The sequence below is a fragment of the Callospermophilus lateralis genome, chromosome 10 (genome assembly GCF_048772815.1).
Source record: "Callospermophilus lateralis isolate mCalLat2 chromosome 10, mCalLat2.hap1, whole genome shotgun sequence".
Taxonomy (NCBI): Eukaryota; Metazoa; Chordata; class Mammalia; order Rodentia; family Sciuridae; genus Callospermophilus; species Callospermophilus lateralis.
The window spans coordinates 131,938,098-131,965,992 of record NC_135314.1 but is presented as its reverse complement, the minus strand read 5'-3'; the positions used below and the strand labels follow the sequence as shown (position 1 = coordinate 131,965,992).

General features: G+C 42.6%; 1 protein-coding gene across 9 annotated transcripts in view; it reads left to right on the top strand.

Annotated features, from left to right (window-relative positions):
- The window catches only part of Dag1 (dystroglycan 1), a 63,934-nt gene extending 37,006 nt beyond the window's left edge, over positions 1 to 26,928 (top strand). For 6 of the 9 annotated variants that reach the window (XM_076867353.2, XM_076867361.2, XM_076867351.2 and 3 more), the window contains 2 exons: positions 12,218 to 12,608; positions 22,091 to 26,928. In XM_076867353.2, the coding sequence (XP_076723468.1) occupies positions 12,324 to 12,608; positions 22,091 to 24,493 (2,688 nt within the window). In that variant the 5' untranslated portion in view covers positions 12,218 to 12,323 and the 3' untranslated portion in view covers positions 24,494 to 26,928. Of the gene's footprint in view, positions 1 to 7,085; positions 7,119 to 9,522; positions 9,542 to 12,217; positions 12,609 to 22,090 lie in introns of those variants that run through there. The other 3 variants (XM_076867354.2, XM_077110363.1, XM_076867359.2) reach the window with 2 other exon arrangements.
- Positions 26,929 to 27,895: the final 967 nt, after the last annotated feature.

Sequence of the window (27,895 nt, the reverse complement as noted above, 5' to 3'; positions counted from 1 at the left end):
TCAGTTGATAGAGTGCTTGCCTTGCATGCATTAGGCGCTGGGGCTGGGTTCCTTCCCCAGCACCACATACACACACACATACACACACACACACACACACAAAAAAAAAACCCAACAAAAATCTGAATAGTTTTTAAATGTACCATTCAATAGTGAGTAATGTTTAACTTCAGCATATGGCCTTGCATGCAACAAGGCCCGGAGTTCAATCCCTGCCACCAAAAAAAAAAACAAACAAACTGTGGTCCAGTGGAGGACAGCTATTTAGTCCTGGATTTTGAACTGTATCTTCCTTCTCTTTCTCAAGAACAATGTTTGCATCTGGGTGAATTTATACCCAGGTGTTAAAACTTTGCTTCTTCCTTCCTGCTTTTCTTGGGAAAAAACAAGACTAGTATCAGCAGAAATCATTGCCTTTTGTGGATTTTTGCTTTTGGTATCTGTGATGAGTTAGAATTTGCACAAATTTTGCAAGTGAGAGAAGTGTTTAGAGTAGCTTTTCTGTTTGATGGATTGTTTGTTTGATGGATTTTTTTTTTTTTTTTTGGTACTAGGGATTGAACCCAGGAGCGCTCAACCACTGAGTCACATCCCCAGCTCTCTTTATTTTTTATTTTGAGACAGAGTTTCACTAAGTTGCTTAGGGTCTCACTAAATTGCTGAAGCTGGATTTTTTAAAAAATATTTTTTGTTGTAGATGGATCTTTTATTTATATGCAGTGCTAAAAATCAAACCCAGTGCCTCACACATGTAGCAGGGGCTGGAGTTGTAGCTCAGTGCTAGAGCATTTGCCTAACAACTCCAGTCCCTGAGGCTGGCTTTGAATTTACAATCCTCCTGCTTCAGCCTCCTAAACCGCTAGGATTACAGGTGTGCCACCACTGCCCAGCTGTCTGACAATTTTTTTTTTTTTAAACCTTAGAACCAGGGCTTGGGTTGTGGCTCAGCGGTAGAGCGCTAGCCTAGCACATGTGAGGCCCTGGGTTTGATCCTCAGTACTACATAAAAATAAATAAAATAGGACTGTGATTGTGGCTCAGCAGTGGAGTGCTCACATAGCACATATGAGGCTCTAGGTTTGATCCTCGGTATCACATAAAAAAAATAAAATAAAGGTATTGTGTCTAACTACAACTAAAAAATAAATATCAAAAAAACAAAAACAAAAAAACCTTAGAATCAGATCTTTCACTGTATATGTGACCTTGGCTCCCTTTGGTTGGTCCTGCAGTTCCCTGATGGCTACCACCACTATTGATAGTCCTATATCACCAGAAGGCCAGGTACAAACTTGCCTCATGGCAGAGAAACATCATCTGCCTCTTGAGCCAAGTTTAGGGTGATACCTTGAATTTTCACCAGTGACTTGCCTTAAAATCTTCCCTATTTGATGTTAAGGAATGCAAAAGTTCTTTTTTTAACTAGGAGCAGAGCAATCTGTCAGTCTTTTGTATTTGGAATCCAAATAAACAATGATTTCACACTTGTTTTTCATTGCATTGAGTACATCCTGTTGGCCATCAGACTAAGCTGTTTTAAACTGGTTAACCTTCTAGAATTTTTATATTATTAGATTGACAGTTTATATTAAATTTTAACTTCTGAGTGTCTGGACAAAGAGGCCTTTTGTTAGACCCTAAATTGATTGTTGAATTAAGGTTTTTGCTTTTTACCGTTTGTAAAACCATTTAAAACAGGGGCATGGAGTTTTATTATTTTATTTTTTAATGAAAAGCCCATTTTCTTTAAATGTTTTAGTTATGAGGGTGAATGGTAGCAGTTTGACAGTTTGAGTACTATTTTTAGGTAATATACCTGTTGGGGAATAAAGGGTTTTGGGAGTGGTATAGTGGGCTGCCTCTGCCTCATTTTGTGAGGTGAGTAATGAGTTGAATTTTATAACTTTTCCTTCATTCTTGGGAAGGAAAAACTAGAAGCTGTTCTTTCAGAGTATTTAGGGTAAAATATCTGAAAATTTATTCACTCTTAGTTTTTCTACTTAGAGGAGATGTTAAGGTTATTGCAGCTTGAATTTGTGCTACATGTGCATTTGTTCCTTGCTTTTATTGAGTGGAAAACAATTATTAATTGGGCATTCTGTGTGCATGAGGCACTCCTGAGCTCTGGGGAGGTAGTCTGAGTAGAACAGAGCTGCTTCTCTCCTGGGGCTGGAATTCCAGAGGTGTAAGGCTTTCTACTTCCCAGGGGCATAAAGCTGTCTGGACAAAATGTGGGCATAAGGGCCTTGGGCCTCATGGTCATCTCTCCCATGAAGTGGTATGCTTCAGTTGCATCTAGATAGGGATCAGTATTGGTGAAGGAAGGTCCAGAAGTATCCTTTCCTGCTAAACTGCCTCAGATGCCTGGGGTGTTTGCCAGTCATGGCTTGCTCTTTTTTTTTTCTTTTCTGTTACCAGAGATTAAACCCGGGGACACTTACCACTAAACCACATCCCCAGGCCTTTTTATTTTTTATTTTTAGACAGTATCTCACAAAGTTGCTCAGACTGGCTTTGAACTTGTAATCCTCCTGCCTTAGCCTCCCGAGTTTCTGGGATTACAGGCATGTGCTGCTGCACCTGACCACTGATAGGTTTTGATCTCTAGTCATATCCTTGATTGACCTGGTAAACTTCCAAAATACACCTGCCTCCAGGCCAGCTTTTATATATTTTGATTTACAAAGTACACCACCTTTTAGGCATTTCAGAAAACTTTTACTTCTGCTCATCATTTGAAAGTCCTTCTTTAGGTTAAGATGAGTTTTAAGTGCTGTGAAACTTTTTCCCTGGGAAGAAGGAAATGTGGCTGGCCATTGGGAGATTTAGGGGACTTGCTGACTTTATCCCAGCTCATTCTGGTTCCTCTGGGTGAGGGGAGGATGCATTCCTGTGCTGAGTCTCTGAGTCTGGGGCTTCCTGGGATTTCACCCTAGATTGTCCTTTCATCTTTGGGGACTGAATTCCCAGGAGCTTGGTGAAGGTTTCCTGCTCAGGTATTCTTCCTTTACCTTCAAAAACCTTGTGAAAGTGCTTCCTCAGTAGTGCTGTTGGGTGCTACATGTATCTAGGGTGCTGTGGGACTTTCCTCTTAGGTACTGGCAACTCTTAGGCAGGATTGTAGGCTTTTTCCAAGAGAAGAGGGAGAAAGAAGGCAGTTGGAGTAGCCACTTCTGGAACAGCTTTGCCCTCCCCAGGCTTTGCAGGCACTAATACTTTTAAAGTGTTCTTGTCCCTCCGGGACATCTGTGACTGAGGGATGGATTTGCTGCCTGGCAACTGTATCTATCACCCTGTGTGCCCTGGTTGAAGAACATGTTTGAGAGGACTAGGGGCTTCCCCAAGGCTCTGGGAAATTCCTTTCTAAATGGAGTTGGATTTCATTAAAGTGCGGGGCCATATTGAGACTCTCAGACGTAGTCATGGGCACTGCACTGAGTGCTGGCACAGGAAGTGAATTCCCAGTTCCCATCATTTGTTTCTCAGTAGGAGAGCTTTGGCAGCTCCTGTTAGCCAGACAGTGGTAAGATCACCTGGGACATATTCTTGGGTGGCCTTGAGCACTTTTTGGTAGTTTAAAGGACATAATGTGAGCATATGTGTGAAGTGTTAAAATTAATGGTCTTGTCAAGAAGACTGAACCTCTCTTTTTAAAAAACATTTTTTTAGTTGTCAATGGACCTTTATTTTATTTATTTTTATGCGGTGCTGAGAATTGAACCCAGTGCTTCACACGTTAGGTAAGTGCTCCACCAGTGAGCCACAACTCTAGCCCCAAGACTGAACCTCTCTTTCATCATGGTCTGACTACCAGGCTCTCTGTGACCATGGTTGAATATTTACTTCTCTTTGGGCCCCGATCCCTGAAAAAAGAGGAGGAAAAGGATCTTTGCATTATGATCAAGTGTATGGTTATGAGACTTGTGAAAAAACCTTCAAGAGGACCATCATAATACTGGTGTGTGGGTACAGCCTACCAGTTTCCTAATACAGACAGATATGACTCTTGCTTATAGGGAACCAAGATCAGAAAGACACATGCTGCTTTTTGACAAGTTTCAGAAAGATCTTTTCTCTCCAGAATAAAACTACATGTAGTAGTTGGAGTTGTGCCTTGTACATTGCCTGCCTTCTAAATGCAGAGCACTTAGTCATGCCCATGGAACAGACACCCTATGTCGTCATGTGTCTACAGATAGCAGACTGAGCTTATGTTCCTGGCAGGGTAGAGTGTATCTTATTACTGATTTTTTTTTCCCAAAAAAAGCTGAGAATTTAAAATTGAGAATCAAATTAGAGAAATAAATCAAAGATAAGCTGGATCTAAGAAGTAAAAAGTAAGTAAACTAGAGTACACATATAGGAAGAAAAAAAATTTTAATAGGTCTGTGTTTTCTTCATTCATTGATTAGGAGTGAGGCTGTCTCTGTGTGAGTGCTGGGTATACATTAGGTGGGTATACATTAGATATATTGCTACACTCCCACAATTTAGTCTTGGTGAAATGTTGGTTGAGCTGAACCATTTACTAAATAAAAGTTAAAATGCATGAAAAAGGGAAAGGAAATTAAAGGAGGTACTATGTGTTTTAATGCTATTTAAAATTGTAACTATAACTTTTAAGAGTTTTCTTAACTGTTACATAGGGAATGGGGAGGCTAAGGCAGGAGGGTGACAAGTTGGGAGTCTAGCCCAGGCAATTTATCAAGGTAGACCCTGTCTCAGAAAATAAAAAGGGCCACCAGGTGCAGTGGCACATGCCTGTAATCCCAGCAGCTAGGGAGACTGAGGCAAGAGGATTATGAGTTCAAAGCTAGCCTCAGTAAAAGTAAGGTGCTAAGCAACTCAGTGAGACCCTGTCTCTAAATAAAGTACAAAATAGGGTTGGGGACTGAGTTCAATTCCCGGTTCTTAAAAATAAACAATAAAAAGGGCCAAAGAACAAACAACTTAGAAGTTAAAGTGATACAATAAGCCATAAACACAGTGGCACACACCTGTCATCCCAGCTACCTGGGAGACTGAGGCAGGAAAATCACAAGTTTAAGGCCAACCTCGGCAACTTATTGAGACCCTGTCTCAAAATAAACAAGGAAATACAGGTTTGACTCAGTAGTAGATATTTGCCTAGCATGCCTGAGGTCTGGGAGTAATCCTTCAGTGCCACCAGAAGAAAAACAGAAAAAGAAACTTTTTTTTGGGCGGGGGTACTAGGGATTGAACCCAGGGGCGATTAACCATTGAACAACATCCCCAGCCGTTATTTTTTATTTTGAGACAGGGTTTCACTAAGAAGCTTAGAGTTGCTGAGACTGGCTTTGAACTTGTGATCTTCCTGCCTCAGCCTCTTGAGTTGTTGGTATTACAGTTGTGCACTGCTGCACCTAGCTTATTTCTTAAATTTCTAAAAATTTTGAGATAAATTTGTGTTCACATACAAAACTAGTTACCATATAGTTAGAAACTGTAGAGATGGACTGGGGAGTGTAGCTCAGTGGTAGAGCACATGTTTAGCATTCAGAAGACCCTGGGTTTGAACCACAACACTTAAAAAAAAAAAAAAAAAAGGAAGCAAGTGAAGAAAAAAAAAAAAATTAGAGAGATCCTGTGTATACTTACCCAATTTCTCCTGATAACATATTGGAACGCTAAAGGTATAGTAAAGGTAGATAACATTTTCATCCACACAAGAATCCCTCTTGGGAGCTGGGGTTGTGGCTCAGTGGTAGAGCGCTCCCCTAGCACATGCAAGGCCCTGGGTTCGATCCTCAGCACCAAATATAAATAAATAAATTAAATAAAGATATTGTGTTCAACTATAATAAAAAATGAATATTAAAAAAACAAAAGAATCCCTCATGTTGCCCATTTATACCCACACCTACTTCCCTCATGTTGGAGTCCTTCCTTAACCACTGGTAACTACTAATTTATTCTCCATTTTTATAATTTTGTCATTTCAAGAATGTTATAAAAATGGCATACAAAGAGTGTTATAACACTTTTTCACCTAGTGTGATTACTTCAAAATTCACCTGAATTATTGAGTGTATCAGTAGTTCATTCTTTTATGTGTGTGTTACTGGGGCCTTATGGATACTAGGCAAAAGCTCTACCACAGAACTACTTCCTCATTCCTTTTAAATTTTTTGTTTTGAGACAGGGTCTCATTAAATTGCCCAGATTGGACTTCAACATGGGATCCTCCTGTCTCAGACTCCTGAGGAGCTGGGATTACAGGCATGTGCCACAGCACCCAACTAGTTTATTTCTTTTCTTTTTAAAATTTCCTTTTAAAAAATATTTATTTTTTTAGTTATAGGTAGACACAGTGTCTTTATTTTATTTTTTTAATGTGGTGCTGAGGATCAAACTCAGTGCCTCATGCATGGTAGGCAAGAGCTCTACCTCTGAACCACAAGCCCAGCCCTAGTTTATTTCTTTTTATTGAGCATTAGTATTTGATGGTTGAGGGGTGCTGGAGATGTGGCTTAGTGGTAGAGGGCTTTGCCATAGTTTGTTTAATCTTTACCCATTGAAGGACCTTAGGTTGAAAGGCAAAACCCATCCATTGAATTACTTTAGTACCATTATAAAAAATGAGTTTGGCATATTCCTGTAGGTCTGTTTATGGATTCTGTTCTATTGAACTTTGTGTGTTTTCCTTCACCAATACTGCCTTATTACTGTAGCTACATGATATCTGAATCTTGGTATTAGATAAAATAATTTCTCTATATTTTTCTTTTTCAAAACTATTTTGAGGGCTGGGATTGTGGCTCAGCGGTAGAGTGCTCGCTTAGCACATGCGAGGTGCTGGGTTCTATCCCGAGCACCACATAAAAATAAAGAAAGAAAATAAAGATGTTATGTTCAACTACAACTAAATTATATTATAATTATATATATAAACTGTTTAAGTTCCATTCTTATTCATATAAATTTTAGAATACTCTTTTATCTCTACAGAAAACTTTCTGGAATTTTGATATGAGTTGCATTAAACCTTGTATTTTCTAGGATTGCTGTAAAAATATTACCACAACTTTAATGGCTTAAAATAACACACATTTATTCTTTCATAGTTCTGGAGACCAGAAGTCCAAAATCAAATCTTGGTAAGGACTGGGAGGGTCTCTGGAGGCTCTGGGGGAGAAGCCATTCCTCTCTGCTTATTCTAGTGGCTACCAGCATTCTTTTGTGGCTTTATCACTTCTACTCTCTGCCTCAGCTTTCATGTCCTTTTTTTTTTTAGAGAGAGAGAGAATTTTTTAATATTTATTTTTCAGTTCTCGGCAGACACAACATCTTTGTTTGTATGTGGTGCTGAGGATCAAACCTGGGCCGCGCACATGCCAGGCGAGCGCGCTACTGCTTGAGCCACATCCCCAGCCCTTTCATGTCCTTTTATATCTCTTTCTGTGTATAATCTTCAATTTTTGCACCCCTAGCCCATTTTATTTTTATTTTTTAATAGAATCTAAATTGCCTGATCTGGACTTGGAACTTGTGATCATCCTGCCTTGGCCTCCCAAGTTGCTTCAATTTACAGGCATATGCTACCATGTCTTGCTATTTTTTTGCTGTACTGGATATCGAACTCAGAGCCTCATGCATTGCCAGTCACTACCATTGAGCCACATCCCCAGCCCCCTTTTTATTTTTGAGATAGGGTTGCATAAGTTTCTCAGGTTGTCCTCTAAACTCGTAGATAGGGTTGCATAAGTTTCTCAGGTTGTCCTCTAAACTTGTAGTCCTCCTGCCTTAGTCTGCTGAGTAGCTGGAATTCCACGTAGGCATTCACCACTGTGCCTGGTTTAGCTGACTTTTTCTGATACTGCGCCAGCAGGAGAAGGCTGGGCAAAGTGCCACCTCAGTATGACTAGATGGAAGTAGAAGTTCTAGTACCTCACTTATCCTTTGTCAACAGTTGGGTCAGGAGAGTCCTTATTACTGCTGGGCAGTAGTGGAAGTTCTGACTTACTCTTCATTAGTCCTTCTCTGACACTGTCCCATCAGAGAAGAGATGAAAACCCTTTTTAACTACTTCTGGGTAGGTATGAAAATTCAGGCTTCTTATAACTGGGGCTATTGTCACACTGTTACTGACCAGTGGGGATGAAAGTTCTAGCTATCTAATTTTCTCTGATGCTACCCTGTTGAGGATATTTGGTACACTTTGTTGCAGCTTCACTAGGGTGGAAGTCTTTGTTGGTGTGAGTAAGGGTGGGACCATAGTTTTTTCTTATAGAATATATTTTTTGATACTGGGGATTGAACCCCAGGGCATCCTACCATAGAGCTATATCCTCAACTTTTTTTTTTTTTTTTTTTGGTGGTGCTGGGGATTGAACCCAGCGCCTTATGCATGCGAGGCAAGCCCTCTACCAACTGAGCTATCTCCCCATCCCCTATCCTCAACTCTTTTTTTTTGTTTTTTATTTTGAGATATAAGGTCTTGCTAATTTGCTTGAGCTGCCCTCAAACTTGTGATCTTCCTGCCTTAGTTTCCTGAGTAGCTGGGATTATAGCTGTATACCACAGTACCCAGTACTTGTGGTGTTTGACTGGAGCTATTATTGTCCTAAAGTTTTCTGTCATTCTAGGCTGCTTCTTACCTCTCCTTTGATTAGAGAAAGCAAGACTTTTTTTGGAACTTTATGTATATTATATATAATAATTTGTATATTATATATATAATTTGTAGATGGACACAATATTTATTTATTTATTTTTATTTGATACTGAAGATTGAAGCTAGTGCCTCACATGTGCTAGGCAAGTGCTCTACCACTGAGCTACAACCCCAACCCTGGGACTTTAATTTTGTCTCATCAGTTAGCATTTCTGGGTTGTCAGCTTCTCATCTCTCTCTCTCTCTCTCTCTCTCTCTCTCTTTTTTTTTTTTTTTTTTTTTGGTGGTTCTGGGGATGGAACCCAGGGATTCTTTACCACTGAGATACACCCACTTACTTTATATTTTTATTTTGAGATAGGATCTTGCTAAGTTGTCCAGGATAGCCGTGAATTTGTGATCCTTTTGCCTCAGCTTCACAAGTCTCTGGGATTATAAGGATGTGCCACCGTGTCCATTCAGCTTCTTTAGCTCTAATTCTAGCATTTTTGAGGCAAAAAGAAAACTCAGGAAACTTACCACTGTGTTATCTCTGAAGTTCTGGGATCCCTTGTTGGTCTGCTGCTTTCTTTTCACGTTTTAGACTTATATTTGCTTTATATATAATATCTAGGATTTTTAATTTAATTTTTAAATTTTTTTTTAGTTGTTGATAGACCTTTATTTTATTTATATGTGGTGCCGAGAATCAAACCTAGTGCCTCATACATGCCAGGCAAGTGTACTACTGCAGAGCCATAGCCCCAGCCCTCTTTTTTTTTTTTTTTTTTTTTTTTAATTTTTAATTTTTATTTATTTATTTTTTTTTAGAGAATTTTTTGATATTTATTTTTTAGTTTTCAGCGGGCACAACATCTTTGTTTGTATGTGGTGCTGAGGATCGAACCGGGGCCGCATGCATGCCAGGTGAGCGCGCTACCGCTTGAGCCACATCTCCAGCCCCAATTTTTAATTTTTAGTTGTAGATGGACACAATACCTTTATTTTTATGAGGTGCTAAGGATTAAACCCAGGGCCTCATAGGTTCGAGGCGAGTGCTCTATCGCTGAGCCACAACCCCAGGCTGCCTTGTTTTCGTTATCAATTTTAGTTTTGTTTACTTTGCATTACCCAGTTCAGTCAAATGTCACATGCCCCTCTGCAATGTGGGCTCATGATAGTACTTAATCTTTTTCCAGAACAGCAAGTTGCTTGTGATGTCTATCATCACCTGTGGGCCTCCAGCAGGTCCCACAAGGCATCTGTGTTGCTGCCAGTCTAGATAGAGCTGAACTGCTTGATGCTGATGGAATGGAGGACAGTATGCAGATTTCTTGTTACTCTAGTGGGTGGAGGGAGGGTAAGCGAGGTCAAATAAGTTTGTTTACTAGCACAGGTTTACAAATTTACTTGTTTAATAAACCTGTTCTATGATTAATGCTTGGTGTGAGGAGTTGCAGTTGCTGCATTTTTCTTTGTAGATCCTTAGTTGTTTTTTTGTTTTGTTTTGTTTTGCCCTTAAAAAGTAATTTTTAAAGTCTTATTTATTGTTACAGTGCCAAGTGACTTTAACTCCTAGGCTGGGGTGTATTTCTGGTAGAGCACTTGCTCCCCATGCAAAATGCCATGGGTTCAATTCTCAGCACTGGGGGGAGTTGTTGGGGCCAGAGGAGAAAACCCATAAGATTGATGTGATGTGATGTGTTATGGCACCAGGTGTGATGGCACTTGCCTATAATCTCAGCTACTTGGGAGGCTGAGGATTGCAAGTTCAAGGCCAACTTGTGCAACTTATTGAGACCCAGTCTCAAAATAAAAAAGGCTGGGAGCTGGACATGACGCCACCTGCCTATAATTCCAGCGAATTGGGAGCCTGCAAATTCATGGCCAGTCTTAGCAATTCAGCAAAACCCTTGGCAACTTAGTGAGACCCTGTCTCAAAATAAAAAACAAAAAGGACTGGGGATGTGGTGATGTAGCTCAGTGGAAGACACCCATGGGTTCAATCCCTAGTACCAAAAAAATAAAAATAATAAAGACTGGGCATATAGCTCAGTGGTAGAGCACATCTTGGTTTAATACCCAGTACTGGATACAGGGAGATTGAGGACAATCCCTATGGAGATACACAGCCATTATAACCATGTCAGAGAAGTAAAGTAAATCCAGACTCTGGCTTACATGCAAATCCCCTGTTATCTCCTGGGACCTGAGTTTGTATGTGTGTTTATGTGTATGTGTTTGAAGTAAATCTAGGATCCAGTCAAAATGTGTCTATCATGTCTGGTTACTAACTTTTTTTTTTTTTTTTTTTTTTTTTTGTGGTGCTGAGGATTGAACCCAGGGCTTTATGCGTACAAGGCAAGCACTCTACCAACTGAGCTATATCCCCAGCCCTGGTTACTAACTCTTTTTTTTTTTTTTTTTTTTTTTTTTTGTAAAGGAACTCGGTTTATTTAAGAGAGAGAGAGAGAATATTTTAATATTTATTTTTTAGTTTTCGGCGAACACAACATCTTTGTTTGTATGTGGTGCTGAGGATTGAACCCGAGCCGCACGCATGCCAGGGGAGCACGCTACCACTTGAGCCACATCCCCAGCCCTGGTTACTAACTCTTAAGCTAGAACAGTTACCTAAAATATGGGAATGTTAGCATTTCGAGAGACCAGGCCAGGTATTTTATATAAGGTCCCACATTCTAAATTTACCCAGTTGTCTTTTCATGGCTCCCATATTTCCTATAAAATGGAAATTGCATCTAGAGCAGTGCTGCCCAACAGACATATAATGTGAGCCACATATGTCATTTAAATTTTCTTGGTAGGCACACATACATAAACTCAGAAACAAACAGGTGAAATTAATTTTCTTTTCTTTTCTTTTCTTTTTTTTTTTTTTTACAGTGCTGGGGGGCTGGGGATGTGCTCAAGCGGTAACGTGCTCACCCGGCGTGCGCGGGCGCTGGGTTCGATCTTCAGCACCACATAAAAATAAAATAAATATGTTGTGTCCACTGAAAACTGAAAAATAAATATTAAAAAATTTTCTCTCTCTCTCTCTTAAAAAAAACAGTACTGGGGATGAAATTAATTTCAATAATATGTTTTATTAAATATATTTTTTTTGTGGTACTAAGTATAGAACCAAGGGCCTTGCACATATTAGGTAAGCACTCTTGCCATTGAGCCACACCCCCCCTCCATTTTTATTTTTGAGATAGTATCTTGCTAAGTTGCCCTAACTATCCTGGAACTTGCTGTCCTCTTGCCTCAGCCTCCCCAGTTGTTGGGATTTTAGACATGTGCCACCATGTCTGGCTAACTGATCTCATTATTACTATTTTTAAAAATTTTATTTAATGCATTTCATTTAATAATATATTTGATTATATCCAAAATATTATCATTGTTGTAATCAATGTCTCAAAATTATTAATGAGGTATCTTACTTTCCTTTTTTATGCCATGTTTTCAAAATCCAGTGTGTATTTTACACTTAACTGGACTAGCCGATTTCCTTCACTAATGGAGAAGTTCTCTATGTGACATTCTTGCAGCTGTGGAGATTGTTGAAGTCTGAATCTACTCTTCTTTTTTTTTCAGGCTCTGAGATGGAGCAGGTGTATAGAGGGTAAGGACCCAATTCTGGGACCACATCACTTTCTTCCTTCCTTAACAAGACTGTCGGCTTGAGCAGCTTGGACCTGGGATGAGGATGTTTGTGGGCCTTTCACTGCTGCTCCCCGTCTGGGGGAGGATCTTTGTCCTCCTGCTTTCTGTGGCCATGGCTCAATCTCGCTGGCCCAGTGAACCGTCGGAGGCCATCAGGGACTGGGAGAACCAGCTTGAAGCGTCCATGCATTCAGTGCTTTCAGATCTTCATGAAGCTGTTCCCAGGGTGGTTGGCATCCCCGATGGCACAGCTATCGTCGGGCGCTCATTTCAAGTGACCATTCCTACAGATTTAATTGCTTCCAGTGGAGAAATCATCAAGGTAAGACTAGATACAAAGCATAAATAAGGAAGATTTCTCATCTTCCATTTTAGTTTTGATATCTCTTCCTTCTCAATTGTGAGCTCCACCAGTTCTGAGCTCAATTATTTTGGTATCTACTAAGTAACTCTCAGGAGAGTGTCAGCCACTGATTTTCCCAGGAGAATACTGATAAACCTCACATAGCATCTTAAACTTAGTTTTTGCCCCCCAAATTGTATTCCTCTTCCTGGGCTTGTAGAACCTTGACATTTCCTCTCAATACTGAGTAAGTCTGTATGGTGGATAGGTAGGTGGGATGTATCCCTGAAGTTTTGCAGGTTCATATTCTGTCAAAACTCTTCAGTTAGCCAGCATAATGTGAAAGTAGGTATAGACAACATGTAAATGAATGGGCATGGCCATGTTTCGATAAAACTTAACAGAAACTGAAACTGAATTCTATATAATTTTCACATGTCAAGAAATACTCTTATTTTTTCTCCAGTCATTAGAAAGTTAAAAAAACGGGCCATACAAAAGCAGGTGGCAGGCTGCACTTGGCCCTGGCCTAGTTTGTTGACTCCTGCCTTACAGGATTCTTGGGATGTGGCTTAGCTGGTTGTGGTGCCCATATCTATAATTCCAGGGACTTCAGGAGTGGAATAGGGTGCTGAGGCAGGAGGATACAGGCTTAAGACTGGCCACAGCAATTTAGTGAGGCCCTAAGCAATTTATTTATTAATTATTTTTGTTGTGCTGGGGATTGAACACAGCACCTCACGTATGCTAGGCAATTGCTCTACCACTGGGGTACACTACACTCTCTAGGCAATTCAATGAAGCTGTCCCCCCCCCGCCCCCGAAAAAAAAAATTAAAGGGGCTAGGGATGTAATCCAATGGTAAAGCACCCCTGCGTTAAAGTCCCAGTTTACCACCCCCCTGAAAAAAGAGGTATGCCTTAGGGGGCTGGGATTGTGGCTCAGTGGTAGAGTGCTTACCTAGCATGTGCAAGGTGCTGGATTTGATCCTCAGCACCACATAAAAATGAATACATTAAATAAAGGCATTAACTACAGCTCAAACAAAATATTAAAAAAGAAGTATAACTTAAAAATATTTGAAGATTTATACTTTGTAATGATAGTTTTTATATCTGCTTGTCATTTAGACTTCTGCGTACACAAAGTGTTTTGGCTATTTATTGATGTGTTTAAACTACCAAACTTAGTGGTATAAAATAATGAGCTGGGACTGCAAATTTAGTTCAGTGGCAGAACACTGACCTCTCCCGTATGTAAGGCACTGACTGAGTTCCATCCCCAGCACCACAAAAGACAAAACCAACAAAATAACCCAGTGAGCCACTTTCAGAAATTTGTGACCAGGAATTCAGGGATTCATTGTCTGAGAGTCTCATTTCTACTTTCATAGCATTAACTAGAGTGGCTCATCTGGATCTGGAGAATCCAGTGTGTCTCATTCATGGTTTTTTTTTTTTTTTTTTTTTTGAGAGAGAGAGAAGTTCAACATTTATTTTTTAGTTATTGGCGGACACAACATCTTTGTTTGTATGTGGTGCTGAGGATCGAACCCGGGCCCCACGCATGCCAGGCAAGCGCGCTACCGCTTGAGCCACATCCCCAGCCCTCATTCATGGTTTTTAAGTTCATGCTCCTTTTGACCAGGAGCTTAACTAGTGCTCTTAATCAATGTGTTCTTGTTTTCTCTTCATGTAGACTTCTCCCTGGGCTGTTTGGGATTCCTCACTATGGGACAGCTGGATTTTAAGTTTGGGTATTCCAGGAAACAGGAAGTAGAATCTGCTAGTCTCTTAAGGCTTAGGCTTAGAAACTCCTACAAGACTTCCGCTATACTCCATTAGTTGAAACACATACAGGTTCTTTTTTTTTTTTTTTTTGGTACTGGGAATTGAACTCAGGGGCACTTAACCATTGAGACACATCTCCATCCCCTTTTTATAATTTATTAGTGACAGAGTCTCACTGAGGCTAGCTTTGAACTTGTGATCCCCCTGCCTTAGCTTCCCGAGCCACTGGGATTACAGGTGTGCACCATCACACCTGGCTGAATGCAGGTTCTTGTGGGTCTTTGTCAACTTGTCCCTTTCTGACCCACAGGTCCCCTCTCCCAGGTTTCACAGATTCCATGCCATTTTTCCAGTGAAGAGTAAGTCCTATGTCCTTTTCTCTTAAATCTAGATGGACTTACTCTTTACATGCAACTCCTTGGTTCCTTTTCTTTAGGTCATTCATGACTTGTTCTTAGTGTGGCTTTGTGATCTCAGGGATGTTCACTCCATTCTTCTTTACCCTTCCCCCCTCCCCCTCCTATTGTTTCCTCCTCCATCTCTTCCTTCCTCCCCACCCCCTCCTTTTTTTAGTTCTGATGATCCTGGCTCATGTTGCAGCCCAATTCCACAGAGCTCCTTTTTATTTCCAGAGTGTTTGCATAGGTTTCCATGTAATCTTCCTAATACCTCATCAAGCCAGATGCTAATATTGTAGTTAAAGAGTGGCTGTTCTGGAGGATACATTTCTTGCCCAGCTTCTGGCTTGAGCCCCTGAATATTCAAAACCCTGCATTGATTGTCTTTGTTCCGATGGCCATCGGAATGTTTTACATGAATTAATTTTGACCAGAAGTGCTTTGGGCAAATACAGTGAGCTGCATATGCAGTATCTAGCAGGAGACTTGTAACAGGCTTATTCACTGGGAGAGTAAAGAGATTTTACTAGGAAAACAGGATTTTATCTGAGCATATTTATCTATGGAAAGCAGGCCATTTAGTAGCTGATGATCCTGTAGGAAAACGGATGAAGGGCTGTGGATGTAGTTGTGGTAGACTACTTGTCTAGCATGCATGAGGTCCTTGGTTTGATTCCTCAGCACTGAAGCCCCCCCCACCCCCCGCCCCCTGCCCTGCTCCCTTCACCCTCAAAAAGATGACTATCTCAAATAGTCTTAAGCTATTAAGACTAATAGATGGGTTGGAGAATCAGGGAGTCGGAAAGTTAAATCTCATTCTTGGAATCTGATTTTCCCCATTTCTGAAACAAGTTTAAAGGAGTTAATTTTCTTTCTTTTTTTAATATATAATTTTTAAATTGTAGATGGACTCAGTACCTTTATTTTATTTATTTATGTGGTGCTGAGGATCGAACCCAGTGCCTCACATGAGCTAGGCAAGCACTCTGCTACTGAGCTACAACCCCACCCCCTAATTTTCTGATTATAACCATATATTTTATTGTGGACAAAGTAAAGGGAGAAAGAAAAAACTCTCACCAAAAGGTGTTCTTTGGGCTCATTAAGAGGTTTTCATGCCACGCACACATACAGACATCTTAGACTAGGATTGCATTGGACATTTTTTTTTAATATTTATTTTTTAGTTTTAGATGGACACAATGTCTTTATTTTATATTTATGTAGTGCTGAGGATTGAACCCAGTGCCTCACGCATGCTAGGGGAGCGCTCTACCTCTGAGCCACAGTCTCAGCCCCTGGACATATTTTTTAACCTTATTTCATTCACTGTAGCTTGACTTTTTCCCTTATGGTTATTAATTGTTTTGAGGAGTGTAACTTTTAATGGTTGCCTGATGTTCTTATGTGTATGAGGAAAATTTTAGGTCTTTTGCCAAGGACACTCATTGAGGTAACCCTAGAATCTTATCTCTGTTTTATCACTATTGTCCTTCATCCAAGCTACTATTTAGTCATCTCTTCCCAGGGGCACCTTGTCTCTGCCCCTTTAGTTTGTTCTCCACATCAAGACATCTTTTTTTCTAAAAATCTTTATCTAAAGCTTAAATCTGTTTAAAATCCCCCATTATAAGCTGTACTCAGGATCAAGCCCTATATGATCTGGCCTCTGGCTTCCCGTCCCTCCCCTTTCCCTCCGTATACTTGTCTGGTCCACATTAGCTCCTTGTACCCTGTGAACATGCCTATCTTAGATTCTATCCCAGGCCTTTGGCTTTTCTGGAGTGAGGACAGCCACCTGTTTCAGGTTCAACTTGATATCCCCTTAGAGTATTGGAGACCTTTTCTTCTATTATTCTGGTGAAAACCGCCTTCCCACAATATCCTATATTACCTTTTTCTTTACAGATTTCTGCCCTTGAAATTCTTATTTTTTATTAGTTAGTCTTCATGTTTGGCTTTGTTGCTTTTTATTAGTGCTCTAAAGTTGTACATAATAATAGTATTTATTGTTATATATTATTAATACCTGAGTATTTGTCTTATTACCTGGTAGGCCCTCAAATGTTTTGGGGCTGGCAAAAGGAATGAAAACTCTTAGCACCTACAAACCTGCTTTGGATTGTCAGAGCCCTAATGTTGATACATAGGAGAAATGCCAGCTTATGCGAGGGGCAGCAAGAGACTAAGCTTACCTGCTGCCTCTTAGTATCTTCTGGACTTACTGTTTTATGACTCTGGGTCCTGTCACAAACTTGTATTTTGCATTGGGAAATAGTTCTAAGCCATGACTCTGCCATGGCTTATTTTATTATTATTATTATTATTTATTTATTTATTTATTTTTTGGTATCAGGGATTTTTCCCAGGGATGCTTAACCACAGAGCCACATTCACAGCCTTTTTAAAAATTTCTTATTTTGAGAAGGGTCACACTAAGTTGCTGAGGCAGAGTTCCTCTTGCCTCAACCTCCTGAGTTGCTGGAATCACAGGCATATGCCACCATGCCCAACAGCCAAGTTTTTATTAATCCAGTATCAGTATAGATTTGCTGTTTTCTAATATTCAGTGGTTTATAATTTATTGCTGTCTTAGTTATCATGATATTCAGATGATCCAGATTTGGCCATTGGGAACCCCTTCAAGTTGATTTCTGTGTTCTTGTGATGCATTATGCATCTCTTAATTTTTTGAGTCTGTCCATGTTCTCTCTGCACCCCCGCTCCCATTGAAATTTGTGATGAATTGTCACTTGATGATTTTTTTTCTCTTCCTGATCAGTAATTCTAATCTGAATGAACTGTTTTGCTAGGCACGTAGAAAAGAAGCTGATCAAATAAGCATGGGAAGAATTACATAAACTGTCTCAGAAAAAATGAGGTGCAAAACAATGCTAAAGACTTCAATTGATAACTTTTACTAATACTGACAGCTGATAATTTGAGACATGCAAGCCAATTTAGAAGCACAAAATTAATATATCTATTCTTATACTTGCATTAAATCTACTGATTCATTTAGTATGTCATTATCTACACAAAATCAACATAGTTTCCAGGGTTCCTAAATATTTCCATTATATTCAACTTAGGGACCCAAGATGCCGAACATACCATCAATATGTATGAATATGCTTGAATTGGCTTCAGAATGAGTCTAGCCCATATTTTTTAGTCAGAAATCATGACTTCAAAACAGCCTAATTTCAGATTGAGGCCTCATGTTTTTTGCTGAGAGCTCTATGAGTGCTTTAATGTATAGCAGATGAATGATGACTACACATAGAGGTGACATGGGTGCTATGCCCAGACCACCATGGACTACACCGTAGTGGTAGCTGACACCCATCATGGAGATGTTCTTGGCTGCTTCTCGATGCTGTGTGAGTAGTCTTGTGTGAACCAGTGGAAGCTCAGGCTTGGTACTGCCTCTTTAGGTTGGGCAGGGAAAGATGTCTTTGCATATCATGAAATGACTGGACTACTCCTCCAGAGCTCCCTCATATGTTTTGTTTTGATCAAGCCCGAGAAGGGTGACTTTTCATCCCTGTCACCCTCCTTGCCTGCAGACAATGTGAACTTTTCCTCTACCCAAGATGTCAGCAAGCTGGGAGCAGCCCTTCCTGGGACTGTGCTCTCAGCTGCTGGCGTGGGCCTCCAGTTGTTCCCCCGAAAACAATGGATACTCTTTTTATCCAGGAAGAGGAGTTTATGAAAGGAGCATTTCTTTGGATGCTTGAGACCTTTGTGGCAGTGCTGTCTGTGTGAGATGAACTACAGTTTCTTCGTGACTCAAGTGGGTGTTCCCCAGTTTTTGAATGAGCCCCTTGTGAGCAGTGTACACCGGGAAATGTGGGTTGGTGAAGGAAGGCATCCTTGCGGGTAGGCATTTGCCCAGACTCATCAACTCAAATACTATTGAAAATATAAGCCTCTGTGTTTTAAATAAATTACTAATAAGAATTGAAAAAAAAAATGACCAAGTGAAAATAGATGATATCAAGACTTGGGATGGAAGGACTGATTCTGAGATTTATCTACGTTTTATTTATTAGGTATTGAACCCAGAGGCACTTAACACTGAGCCAAATCCCTGAGCCTGTTTATTAGAGACAGGGTCTTGCTGAGTTTCTTAGGGTCTTACTAAATTGCTGAAGCTTGCTTTGAACTCAAGACCCTCCTGCCTCAGCCCCTTCCAAACTGCAGGGATTATAGGCGAGTGCTACCATGCCTGGCAATATTTTTTTGGGGTGGTGGTTGGTGTGTTACTGAGGATTCAAATCCAGTGTTTTACCAGTGAGCAACATCTCATCCCTTTTTATTTATTTCGAGACAGGGTCTCACTAAAAATTGTTCAGGGGTCTGCTAAATTTTTAAATCTGACTGGGCTGGGTGGTACAGGCTGTAATCCCAGCAACTTGGGAAACTGAGGCAAGGGGATCACAAATTCAAAGCTAGACTCAGCAATTTAATGAGGCCCTAAGCAACTAAGTGAGACCCTGTCTCGAAAAGAAAAGAAAACAAAAAGAAAAAAAGAGGTAAATACTGGTCTTTCAACTCTCATATGCAACAAGTCCTTTTCCCCCATGACCCCTCAGGGTTTTCTTCTGGAAGACAGGTCTTGACAGGCAATCAACTCCCTGAAGATCCCTAACCCTGGCATTAGGGACCTTAATTTGTTTCCTGTTAGAATCTTGCCCAGAGCCTCCCCACTTCTCTTAGATTCTTCAGAGTATGAACACAAAGACAAGGTTCCCTATACATTGGGCTAATCCAAGCCAACTGGGAAGGAGGACTGGGAAGTGAAGTCTATTTGTGCAATATTTTTAATGTTGTTTACTGGAATAAGCATTACCAAAGTCCAACATACCTAGTCCTATAAGGGTATAAGGATAGGATCATTTCTCTCATTTTATAGATGAGTACATTTGGGCTGAGGTTGGGTCAAGCCTCAGCCTGTCTAGAGCTGAGCTTCATCCCTCCCCATCCCCCCACTAGGGATTGATCCCAGGATGTTACCACTAAGTAACATCTCCAGTCACTTCTCTTTTTTTATGTTGAGACAGGACTTTCCTTAGTTGCCAAGGGTGTTGTTGAACTCGAAGTTCTTCTTCCTCAGCCTCCCGAGTTGCTGGGATTACAGATGTGTGCCACCACACCTAGCAAAAGCCATAGTACCTTTACATTCTGTCTTCAGATTATTCATGATTTGAGGAAGCTGCCTGCTACCAGGCTATCGGTCCAGATTACACACCTGTCCTGCAGCCAGCGCATGGCCTGTATTCTAGAGCCCTGGGGAACCAGAATCTGCATAGGATAGGTTGGATAGGCTTGGCCCTATTTTTTTGCCTTGGCTTGCTCAAAAAGTGTAAAACTCTGAGTAGATGATAGTGAAATAATTTGTTCTTAATCAAAATATAGCTGCTGAGCTGGGGTTGTAGCTCAGCAGCAGAGCACTTGCCTTGCATGTGTGAGATCTGGGCAAGAAGCAAGAATTAATTTCCCATTTGTCAGCTGATAATGAAAGTTTCTGTGGTGGTATTCCCTTGGTTGCTTAGAGTATTACCGTTATGTCACTTGGAAGAAGACTTCCACACTGAAAGAAGTTGGGGAGATGCTGTTGGTTAGAATAAGGGGATGAGGGACTGGGGTTATGGCTCAGCGGTAGAACGCTCACCTGGCATGTGCAAGGCCCTGGGTTTGATCCTCAGCACCCCAGAAAGAAAAAATGAATGAATGAATGAAGTTATTTAAAAAAGAATAAGGAGATGAGCTCCTCAGGCTTCTTCTCTGCCAAGGACAGAATTAGGCTCTGTATTTTCATTTCAACTTGGTTGACTACAGAATTTCTCTTTTAGAAAACAGAATTCCTTGAGATTTCTTTAACATTGTTCTAGAATAGTTGATTCTAGTCCTCTACTCCGGGCACCAGTTTTACTTGAAGAACATTAGAATCAGTTGGACATTAGAATCAGTTAACTATATGGGAAACATGTGGGGAAAGGGTACACTGATACATTGCTCATGAGACTGTAAACAGTTGCAACCACTCTAGAAAGCAGTATGGAGATTCCTTAAAAACCACTATTTGACCCAGCTATCCCACTCCTTGGTATATATCCAGAGGATTTAAAATCGGCTTACCACAGTGACACAGCCAAATAAATGTTTATAGCAGCACAATTCACAATAGGTAAACTATGGAGCCAACCTAGGTGCCCTTCAACAGATGAATGGATAAAGAAAATGTGGTATATATACACAGTGGAGTATAACTCAGCCATTTAGAAGAATGACTTTATGACATTTTCCAGTAAATGGACAATTATGCTAAATGAAATAAGCCAATACCAAAAATCCAAAGGTTGAATGTTTTCTCTGATATGTGGAAGCTAACCCATAATAAGGGGAAGGATGGGGGGAAGAATAGAAGTTCAGTAGATTAGACAAAGCGAGGAATGAAGTGGGGAGGGAGGGGATGGGAATAGGAAAGACAGTAGAATGAATCTGACATAATTTTCCTATGTACATATATGAATATGCCATAGTGAATCTCAACATCGTGTACATCCACAAGAATGGAGTCCTAATTAGAATAAGTTATATTCCATTCTTGTATAATTGTATCAAAATGGATTCTACTATCATGTATAATTAAGAAAAGAGGGAGAAAAAAAAGAAGAATCAGCTAGCTATGATTCCACTACCCTTGAATATCACCTGATGATTGCAAAGAAAGTCATTCTGGGCAGAGTCTTCCCTTGTACCCAGATCTATGTACATTTCAACTTGTACCCAGAAAAGGTGTGCCGGTCAGGTATATGACCTGAGCAGAGGTGTCTGATGAGGGCAGGGGCAGAATCTGGGGAGAGGCTGAGGAGTGCTGAGGGGTGGGAAAAGACATTTTGACTTGATTCTGCAGGTAGAGCAGGCAATTAAGTGGCAGGGTGTATCACTGGCATAAAAGCTCAAAACATTGAGCTCTATGACATTGCTTCTCTGGAAAGAGACATGTGTTTTGAGTGCCAGCACTGCAGTTCCCCTAGTTTGTGGCCTTAAGTGCGTACTTTCTCAGCTAGTCCATCATCCAGCCCCAGTCTTTTAGGCCAGGTAAGTGAAATGTACACAGATGGTTGTGCCTCTCTGGCTTCCCCAACAGGAAAGTTGAATTAGTCATCAAATCTGTTATACAACTTAGGCTAGGATAGTAGTTAAAAGCTGTGTGATCATTTTAAGGTAATGCACTTGTAACTCCTGCTCATGTCTCTTCTAGGTATCGGCCGCGGGGAAAGAGGCTTTGCCATCTTGGCTGCACTGGGACCCACAGAGCCACACCTTGGAGGGCCTCCCCCTTGACACTGATAAGGGTGTGCATTATATCTCAGTGAGCGCTGCACGCCTGGGGGCCAATGGGAGCCATGTCCCTCAAACCTCCAGTGTATTCTCTATTGAGGTCTACCCTGAAGAACACAGTGAGCCACAGTCCATGCGAGCAGCCTCACCAGACCCTGGGGAGGTAGTGTTTTCTGCTTGTGCTGCTGATGAGCCAGTGACTGTCCTGACAGTGATTCTGGATGCTGATCTCACCAAAATGACCCCAAAGCAAAGGATAGACCTCCTACACAAGATGCAGAGTTTCTCAGAAGTGGAACTTCACAACATGAAGTTGGTTCCAGTGGTGAATAATAGACTCTTTGACATGTCAGCCTTCATGGCCGGCCCAGGAAATGCAAAAAAGGTTGTGGAGAATGGGGCTCTGCTTTCCTGGAAACTGGGCTGCTCCCTGAACCAGAATAGTGTGCCTGACATTCATGGCGTGGAGACCCCTGCCAGGGAGGGTGCTATGTCTGCCCAGCTTGGCTACCCTGTGGTAGGTTGGCATATTGCCAATAAGAAGCCCCCTCTCCCAAAAAGAATACGGAGGCAAATTCATGCTACACCAACACCTGTCACTGCCATTGGATCTCCAACCACGGCCATCCAGGAGCCACCATCCAGGATAGTGCCTACCCCCACATCTCCAGTCATTGCTCCTCCAACAGAGACTATGGCTCCACCTGTCAGGGATCCTGTTCCTGGAAAACCCACAGTCACCATTCGCACTCGAGGTGCCATTATTCAGACCCCCACTCTAGGCCCTATTCAGCCCACTCGGGTGTCAGAAGCTGGCACCACAGTTCCTGGCCAGATTCGCCCAACAGTGACCATTCCTGGCTATGTGGAGCCCACGGCAGTTGCTACTCCTCCCACAACTACAACCAAGAAGCCACGAGTATCCACACCAAAACCAGCAACGCCTTCAACTGATTCCTCAACGACGACAACCCGCAGACCCACCAAGAAACCACGGACTCCCCGACCAGTGCCCCGAGGCACCACCAAAGCTCCCATCACCAGACTGGAAACGGCCTCTCCACCTACTCGAATCCGCACCACCACCAGTGGAATGCCCCGTGGGGGAGAACCCAACCAGCGTCCGGAACTCAAGAACCACATTGACAGAGTGGATGCCTGGGTGGGTACCTACTTTGAGGTGAAGATCCCATCGGATACCTTCTATGACAATGAGGATACCACCACTGACAAGCTAAAGCTGACCCTGAAGCTGCGGGAGCAGCAGCTAGTGGGTGAGAAATCCTGGGTGCAGTTCAACAGCAACAGCCAACTCATGTATGGCCTGCCTGATAGCAGCCATGTGGGCAAACATGAGTATTTCATGCATGCCACAGACAAGGGGGGCCTTTCAGCTGTAGATGCTTTTGAGATTCATGTCCACAAGCGGCCTCAAGGAGACAGGGCTCCTGCAAGGTTCAAGGCCAAGTTTGTGGGTGACCCAGCAACAGTGGTGAGTGACATCCACAAGAAGATTGCCTTGGTGAAGAAGCTGGCCTTTGCCTTCGGTGACCGAAACTGCAGCACTGTTACCCTGCAGAATATCACCCGAGGCTCAATCGAGGTAGAATGGACCAACAATACACTGCCCTTGGAGCCCTGTCCGAAGGAGCAGATTATTGGATTGAGTCGGAGGATTGCTGAGGATAATGGGAAACCTCGGTCTGCCTTCTCCAATGCCCTGGAGCCTGACTTTAAGGCCATGAGCATTGCTGTGACAGGTTCTGGCAGTTGTCGACACCTACAGTTTATCCCTGTGCTACCACCCAAGATGGGGTCCTCACTGGCACCAACCACAGAGATGCCAGACAGGGACCCTGAGAAGAGCAGTGAGGATGACGTTTACTTACACACAGTCATTCCGGCCGTGGTAGTTGCAGCCATCCTGCTCATTGCTGGCATCATAGCAATGATTTGTTATCGCAAGAAGCGGAAGGGCAAGCTTACCCTTGAGGACCAGGCCACCTTTATCAAGAAAGGGGTGCCTATCATCTTTGCAGATGAGCTAGATGACTCCAAGCCCCCACCCTCCTCCAGTATGCCACTCATCCTGCAGGAGGAGAAGGCCCCCCTCCCACCTCCTGAGTACCCCAACCAGAGTGTGCCCGAGACTACTCCTTTGAACCAGGACACAGTGGGAGAGTACACACCCCTGAGGGATGAGGATCCCAATGCACCTCCTTATCAGCCTCCCCCACCTTTCACAGCCCCCATGGAGGGCAAGGGCTCCCGTCCCAAGAACATGACCCCATACCGGTCACCCCCTCCCTATGTCCCCCCTTAACCCACAAGCGCCTGGGTGGAGGCAGGGTTAGGGCAGGGGCCTAGAGACAACTTGGTGTTGTCTGTGGAAACCGGTGACCTGCAGACCATCACCCACCGGTAGCTGACACCCAACCTAGCACACACTGACACACAGGGCCTAGACGAGCCCACCCTCTCTGGTCCTCCCAAACCCCAAAGCAGCTGGAGAGACTTTGGGGACTTTTTTATTTTTTGCCTAACAGCTTTTTGTTTGTTCATAGAAAATTCTTCGCTGAGTTTTTTGATGGCTGGCTCTGAAAACATTTGTTTGAGTAGTGGTTAGGTGGAGGGAGCGAGGAACCGTGAATGAACTTGCAGGCAGTGCTGGGTGCCCCCCAGCTCTCTGCGTTTTGCCTTTAACACTAACTGTACTGTTTTTTCTATTCACGTGTGTCTAGCTGCAGGATGTAACATGGAAAACAGTAGCTAAAGATTAAATTCAAAGGACTTTCAGAAGTTAAGGTTAAGTTTTTACATTTAATCTGCTGTTTACCTAAACTTGTATGTATAATTTTTGGGTGGGTACGGGGAATTGCTTTGCTAAAAATAAGCTCCCAGGGTGTTTCAATCTTAGAGAAGACCAAGGGACAGTATTTTTTATCAAAGGAATCCTATTTTTTCACACTACGTCAACTTGGTTGCTCTGATACCCCAGAGCCTAATGGGGTCCTCCTGACCCTGGCTTGGGGGCCAGGGCCTTGGTGCTGGGTTTGCTCTCCTGCTGTTGCCAGAGTCTGGAAGCTGGAGGGGCCTATTGGGCTGTGGACATCCCCACCTCCACCCCATGCACACTAATGGCCCACCACCAAGGGGTCTTCATTTCCATGGAAAAGGGACTCCAAGAGGCATTGGTGGCCATGGCCCCCAACCTAGGTGCTCCAAGGTGGGCCATCTGCTCATGGGGGCACCTGGGAGGTCGAGGGACTCGACCACATCAACCTATTTTGTTTTTCCCTTCTTCTGGTATGTTCCCCTTCTCCCCAAAAGGAATATCATGTTTTTGGAAACACTCAGTGGGGGACATTTTGGTGACGATGCAATATTTTTATGTCATGTGATGCTCTTTCCTCACTTGACATTGGCTGCTTTGTCCCAACAGTCCACAGTCCTAACCAAAACCCACCCCTTTCCTTTTCTCTGGCACTCCAGTCCCAGGCCTTGGGCCTGAATGACTGGAAAATGGTGGCTGGGGAGGAGTGCCAGCAATAGTTCATAGTAAAAATCTGTGGGCTCTCAAAGCTAATTTTTTACTAAAGTTTTTATACAGCCTCAAATTGTTTTATTAAAAAAAAAAGATTAAAAATGGTGATGCTTACAGCAGTTTGTACAAGCTCTTAGTGTTGAATCCATGGAACTGACGGCTTTGCTCATTTTGACCGCCCCCACCCCCTTCTTTTCCTAACAGTTTAAATTCTGGAACTACACTAGGGCTTCTCTTGCCTTTTTTAGCAAAACATCCGTCCGTCCATCTGCATCTCTGTCCCATGACTCAGGGGCATCCACTCTGCTTCAGTTTTCCTCCTTTGGAAGAAATTGTTTTGGAGCATGACTTTTCTTGATGTCTTGAGTTATTTCGGGTACCTTTTAGGGAGGAATGCCTTTCGCAATAATGTATCCCTCCGTGATTGAGGGTCGGTGGGTGGGTGAGCCCAGGCTCCCTCTGCACACGGAGCAGCTACTTCTAAGCCATATTGACTGTTTTGCAGAGGATTTGACTGTTGCAGAGGATTTGACTGTTTTGCAGAGTTTTTGTGTGTGCTCCCTCAGTAGGGGTAGATAGGAGGGGAAAGGTCTTCATTTCTGCTCTTCTCCAGAGGCATTTCCCTTGCGCCTTCTTCCACAGGGCCCAACCCTCTCCCCTGCCCCAGCCTCCATTAGGCTACTCTGGAGTGAGCAGCACCCTTGGAGGAGGAGCCTATAGATGAGGGTGGCTGGTGACCAGGCCTCATGCTTCTACGCCTTGGTCTAAGCCAGAATTTCTCTAGAGTCAGGAGCACAAGTGGAATCTGACCTGGTGAGATTTATTTCTGATGACCTCATCAAAAAATAAACAATTTCCAATGTTCCAGGTGAGGGCTTTGAAAGGCCTTCAAAACAGCTCTGTTGCCCTTAGCAACCCCACCATTGGGCATTGCCCTGCTGTGGCTGGCCCAGAATGTCCTGTTGCCATAGCAACTGGAGGCAATGGGGCAGTGAACAGAATAATAACAGCAACAATGCCTTTGCAGGCATACTCCTCCCTGAGCACTGGGCTGGCAATGGCCATTGGACTCTGAGACGGAGAGCCAATCTCACATTCAAGTGTTCACCAACCACTGACGTGTTTTTATTTCCTTCTATATGATTTTAAGATGTGTTTTCTGCATTCTGTATAGAAACATATCAAACTAAATAAAATCAGTGTCTTTATTACAATGCCACTGCCTCTGAACACCTATTTCCCTGGCCTGTTCAGGTTCTTGGTAATGAGGAGTAGAAGAATCGTGTGACAGGGAAGAGGAGACTTGGCCAGGCTCATTCAGAAGGAGCCTAGTGGCCTCCATAGAGCCTTAACCTGTTTTAGTACCCTTCGGAGGGCTGAATGTGTGTTTCAGAAACCCTGCCAATATGTAAACTCCCCTGAGCACCCATTTAGTCTTTGAGCAAACAAGTCAAGGGCCCAGGAAATGACCTGGACCTTGCTCTACGTTTCCTGATTTGTAAGGGGTGGTGGGCGGCAGAAAACCCAATGATAATGGGTAGAGACGAGTATAGTGGAAAAGTCCTGTCATGGGCTTCCTGCCCCGAAGTGGCACCTTCTAGACAAGAGTCCTTCAGCCTGGGTCCCTGTGAAGATGGGAATATGAGGTATGTTTCTGGCTGCAGCTTCACCCCAGCCCATACCCCCAATACACCCACTGTCTGTGGGCTTGGGACTGTCCAGGCTGCCTGATGGTAAGTTTAGTGTTGGCTTTCATATGGAGAGGGCAGAATACTTTCTCAAACCAGGCTGCTCTGCCTGTGGGCCAATAGATTCTGGGTGGCTAACTCATAAGAACCTGGTCTGACTCAATTCCCAGGAAAGGGGCAGATAGGTTTTTCTGGGATGCTGCTTAGCACTTGGGAGGCAGAGATACAGCAGCTTTGTCTCAAAAGTGCTGGTGGTCACAGAAAAACAAGTGCCTCTTCTGAGGCACTTCATCTTCACCCCTATCATCTTCCCCTGGGAAGCCTCCAGACTGCGCTGTTCACAAACCTTGAAGACCCACTGAAGACATGGTCCCATATTACAGACAGGACTGTGTGGGGAGTTGTTCAAGGTTAAACAATTACTTGGAGTTAGGACCTGAGTGTACAATACACTGAAAATGCCAGGAAAGACCATCCTCAGCATGTTTTCAGG